Here is a 5000-nt window from a genome sequence, read left to right as displayed (position 1 = left end):
CCAGGCCACAGGTGCAACCCAGCACCATGGACAGCGTGGCCAGGTGGTGAATGGAGTCTACAGGCCATTCACCATCGCCATGGCCACGATGCCCCTCATCTGCAGACAATAGCTGAATCCCAATCTGAGTGCGTAAACCACCCTTGCGGCGCCTCGCACTTGCGGCCTGAGCACTTAATTGACGTCAGCTGGAAGGGCCAGAGGGTGCAGGGCCGTGAATTAAATGGGACAGCACTTCCAGCGGCGTGCCAACGATTCCCAAGTCAGTTTAGCTCAATGCCCCTCCCACTTCATTTTCATTGGCTGCCGCGTCCCTCCGAGGCAGAGGCTGCTCTGACGCGCTCCTCAGCTCTCCGCTCAGCTCTACAAATTGACCAACTGACGTCTGTTTTAATTTAATAATAATTAAAAAATGATGTTGGGTGGGATAGGTTTGCAGCATGTGGATTTCAAGATCAATGTTGTGTTATCGGCAAATGTCATCATTTATGTGTGATGCACTTGGATCATGACTCGGATGCACTCAAGCACTGTGTCACATGAGACGCGGTGGACTGTGGGTATTTTCTGCTCCTAAATCCGCGAAATTAAGTAAGTGCGGTTAAAGTGCGCAAAATGGCGTCAGTGGCGCACTTGTGGATCTAGCAATTCCGTTTTGGGACTACCCTGAGCCCTTGTGGACTTAGCGGGAATGCGCATGTAAGGCCACAAGGCCGCGAGTGCTCTGCACTTTCGCCTAAATGCACGATTTGGGATTCAGCTCATCTGCTCGTTTGCCCTCTCCCTGGAGTAACACTGGCTGGGGCCACTCAGCTGACAAGCTGGGTCTCCATAAAACCCCAGGGATGAGAACACTTGGCAGTCCAGGGACTCAGTGAGTAGGAGTGTATGTGCAAACGCTGCCTGAATGCTCTGTCAAAGAATAACCTAACTTATATTGTTGTCTTTTTCTCTGCTGGCTGCAGTACTGACGGTCGGAGCAGAGCCCCGGATCCCCGGCTGAGCGATCCAGTGGGGACAGGAGTCAGCCTGAATGACCCGAATCTTGGGTTGCTGTCTTTTCCTCCTTTTTGTGACTCAAATAAACGCACCAAGGCGCTAAACTGCCCGCTGACTGGATCTCCCTCTCTGCTGTACTCAGATCTCACTCACGGTGTCCCACAGTGTGTGTGTGTGTGTGTGTGTGTGTGTGTGTGTGTGTGTGTGTGTGCTTTCCAAAACCAGGCTTAGGCCGGATTCATAGTCGACGCAAACTACATAAGCGCAAGCTTCGCAAGGCCACGCAAGATCTCGTTGCGTCCTTGCGTGTCATGCCGAAATTTGTCACTTGACGCAAGCAATAGTGCAATTCCTTGCGTTTCCACAAAACAAAACACAGAACGCAAGCTCTCGAGTCATGTTGGAGCTTTCGTTCACAACGTAGCTTGCGTTGTTTACGTCGACTATGAATCAGGCCTTACAGTGTGGAGTGACCTAGTTTCTCTCAAAGGAAAGGCAGGCCTGATGACACACGTACACACACACATACACACACGTTTTTCAGGGTTATTTTTGAATGTGTGAATTATGTCCAGTATTTGCTGAGTGGAGCTGCTCTTGTTTGGGTGCTGGTAGAATTGAGACGCTCCCTTTCTTCTCAGAGAACACGTCCCTCTTCTCCTGCTCAGGGAGAACACGTCTCTCTTCTCCTGCTCTGGGAGAACAGGTCTCTCTTCTCCTGCTCTGGAAGAACACGTCTCTCTTCTCCTGCTCTGAGAGAACACTCTCTCTTCTCCTGCTCTGGGAGAACACTCTCTCTTCTCCTGCTCTGGGAGAACATGTCTCTCTTCTCCTGCTCTCTCAGAGATCACTCTGTGCTCTGATCTCTCCTCTTGCGGTGCAGTGCGGTGCGGTCTCTGCACGCTATCAGCACACTGGAAGCTCCACGCTCCCTAAGCCTTCCCACAATCCTTCGGATCCAGCCTGGCAACCTTAACTATCTCCACCAACCTGGCAACCTTAACTATCTATACCAGCCTGGCAACCTTAACTATCTCCACCAACCTGGCAACCTTAACTATCTCTACGAACCTGGCAACCTTAGCTATGAATGGGAATGGCAGACCGAGAGGACCGGACTAAAGTCAGTGAAGTAGCCTTCACACACATACACACACACACACACACACACAGCCACACTCACACACACGCACACACAGACACACACAGCCGACATATGCCTCAGAACACATCAAAGAGGACAGAGAAGCTAGAGAGGGAGGTTGTGAGATATGAATAGAAGAGAGGGAGAGAGAGAGTGGGGGAAGGAGAGACCTGAGAGAGAGAGAGAGGGAGAGAAAGGGAGACAGAGGGAGAGAGAGAGAGAAGGAGAGAGAGAGGGAGAGAGAGAGGAGAGGGATAGAGAGGGAGAGAGAAAGAGAGAGAGGGAGTGGGAGAGGGAGAGAGAGAAGGAGAGGGAGAGAGAGGAGAAGGAGAGAGAGAGAAGAGAGAGAGAAGGAGAGAGAGAAAAGGAGAGGGAGAGAGAGGAGAGAGAGAGAGAAAGAGAGAGAGAAGGAGAGGGAGAGAGAGCGAGAGATAGAGGCCGAGCGCTCAGCTCAGAGATCAAAGCATGCTGCATGTAAATGAATTATCGTAATGCGCAGCTATAAATAGAACCCGTCTAACGATAACCCCAGAGCCGCCCCGAGACACATCCACCTCACAACACACCATCTCTCTTCCTCCCTACACCCCCCGCAAAACACCCCCTTAACACCAGGTCTCTCCCCCTCCCCCCACCCCCTGCAAAACACCCCCTTAACACCAGGTCTCTCCCCCACCCCCCGCAAAACACCCCCTTAACACCAGGTCTCTCCCCCTCCCCCCACCCCCCGCAAAACACCCCCTTAACACCAGGTCTCTCCTCCTCCCTACACCCCCCGCAAAACACCCCCTTAACACCAGGTCTCTCCCCCTCCCCTCACCCCCCGCAAAACACCCCCTTAACACCAGGTCTCTCCCCCCTCCCCCCTCTCCTCACCCCCTCAACACACCCCCTTACCACCATCTCTCTCCCCCTCCCCTCACCCCCTCAACAAACCCCCTTAACACCAGGTCTCTCCCCCTCCCCTCACCCCCCGCAAAACACCCCCTTAACACCAGGTCTCTCCCCCACCCCTCACCCCCCGCAAAACACCCCCTTAACACCAGGTCTCTCCCCCTCCCCTCACCCCCCGCAAAACACCCCCTTAACACCAGGTCTCTCCCCCTCCCCTCACCCCCCGCAAAACACCCCCTTAACACCAGGTCTCTCCCCCCTCCCCCCTCTCCTCACCCCCTCAACACACCCCCTTAACACCAGGTCTCTCCCCCTCCCCTCACCCCCCGCAAAACACCCCCTTACCACCATCTCTCTCCTCCTCCCTACACCCCCCGCAAAACACCCCCTTAACACCAGGTCTCTCCCCCTCAACAAACCCCATTAACACCAGGTCTCACCCCCCTCCCCCCTCTCCTCACCCCCTCAACACACCCCCTTAACACCAGGTCTCTCCCCCTCCCCTGGTCTCTCCCCCTCTCCTTACCCTCTCACCCTCCTCCCGTCCCCCTCCCTCCCTCTCTCCCCGCTCCCGTTGCCCCCAGGACCCTCTTATCCAAGCCTACACATATCTCTGTAGGTTCCCCCTGGATGAAGTCTCTCTTTCTCTCCCGCCTCTCTGTGGTCACGCTAGGCTCGTCCCGCTGCAAACGATTTTCACAACGATTTCCCGCGCCGGCGCCCGACATGATTCTGAACCAGCAGCGATGCGATGACGACAGGAACGTTTGAATCCGGCGTCCTGGTTTGCATGCAAAAAGTGTGTTTGTCGCAAGTTCCAAACGACTGATTCGGAGGGGAGTGAAGCATTCTGGGTAGTGGGGTAGGGGTGCGGGGGGGGGTGGGGCCAGGGTCTACCGTGAGGGGAGGAGGTTCTAGAAGTTTCTGGGGGGTGGGTTAAAGGTTACCTGCAGGCCCAGCGGTTTCCAGCGCACGTTCCTGAGCAGGGCGGGGGTGGAGCTCAGCGTGTTCTGAGGCCTCTTCTTCAGCGTGAGGATGACTCCACACGGGTCCTCCCTTAGAGCGTTCACCAGGTTCTTCAGCTGCCACCCCACCTGAGATACACACACGCACACACCGGCTACCACTGCTGCTGCTACACACACACTCACACACCGACGACCACTACGGGCACCAAAACATATTGCTTCACCCTTTGGCAGTAACACCAACAACCCAGAAGCACTCTCTCCACTGCCTCGTGGGGCCAGTAGTCACAGTAACACCACTGTCTCTCTGGGGCCAGTAGTCACAGTAACACCACCGTCTCTCTGGGGTCAGTAGTCACAGTAACACCACCGTCTCTCTGGGGTCAGTAGTCACAGTAACACCACCGTCTCTCTGGGGTCAGTAGTCACAGTAACACCACTGTCTCTCTGGGGCCAGTAGTCACAGTAACACCACTGTCTCTCTGGGGACAGTAGTCACACCACCGTCTCTCTGGGGACAGTAGTCACACCACCGTCTCTCTGGGGCCAGTAGTAACAGTAACACCACTGTCTCTCTGGGGCCAGTAGTAACAGTAACACCACTGTCTCTGGGGCCAGTAGTAACAGTAACACCACCGTCTCTCTGGGGCCAGTAGTAACAGTAACACCACTGTCTCTGGGGCCAGTAGTAACAGTAACATCACTGGCGTAACTTCCCGATCTCTGCTGCTCCGCATGATGTATGGAGGATGGAACGTGACCATGGATACGGAACGAGCGGGCGGAGAGAGTGTGGTGGAGAAGGAAAGGAGGGAGGGAGGGAGGGAGGGAAGGAAAGAGAGATGTGGCCCTGGTTCTCAGATGAAGCGGACAGAGAGATAGAAGAAAGAGAAAGGCCCCAGGAGAGATGGAACACTAGAGGAGGCTGATGAAAGACGAGAGAGGAGGAACGGAGGTGATAATTAGGGAGAAGGAGAGGAGAGAGAAAGGGAGGA

General features: G+C 54.9%; 1 protein-coding gene across 1 annotated transcript in view; it reads right to left on the bottom strand.

The window, feature by feature from the left end:
- LOC311317545 (connector enhancer of kinase suppressor of ras 2-like) overlaps nucleotides 1-5000 on the bottom strand; it is a gene marked incomplete at both ends in the record, with an annotated part of 71444 nt that overhangs the window by 25907 nt on the left and 40537 nt on the right. Inside the window, one exon of the mRNA XM_084448619.1 lies at nucleotides 3985-4131. Coding sequence (XP_084304745.1) covers nucleotides 3985-4131 — 147 coding nt within the window. The remainder of the gene's footprint in view (nucleotides 1-3984; nucleotides 4132-5000) is intronic.

The sequence above is a fragment of the Borostomias antarcticus genome, assembly GCF_949987555.1.
Source record: "Borostomias antarcticus genome assembly, chromosome: 14".
NCBI classification, from domain to species: domain Eukaryota; kingdom Metazoa; phylum Chordata; class Actinopteri; order Stomiiformes; family Stomiidae; genus Borostomias; species Borostomias antarcticus.
The sequence above is the reverse complement of the archived record's forward strand: the minus strand, read 5'-3'. Positions and strand labels throughout refer to the sequence as shown.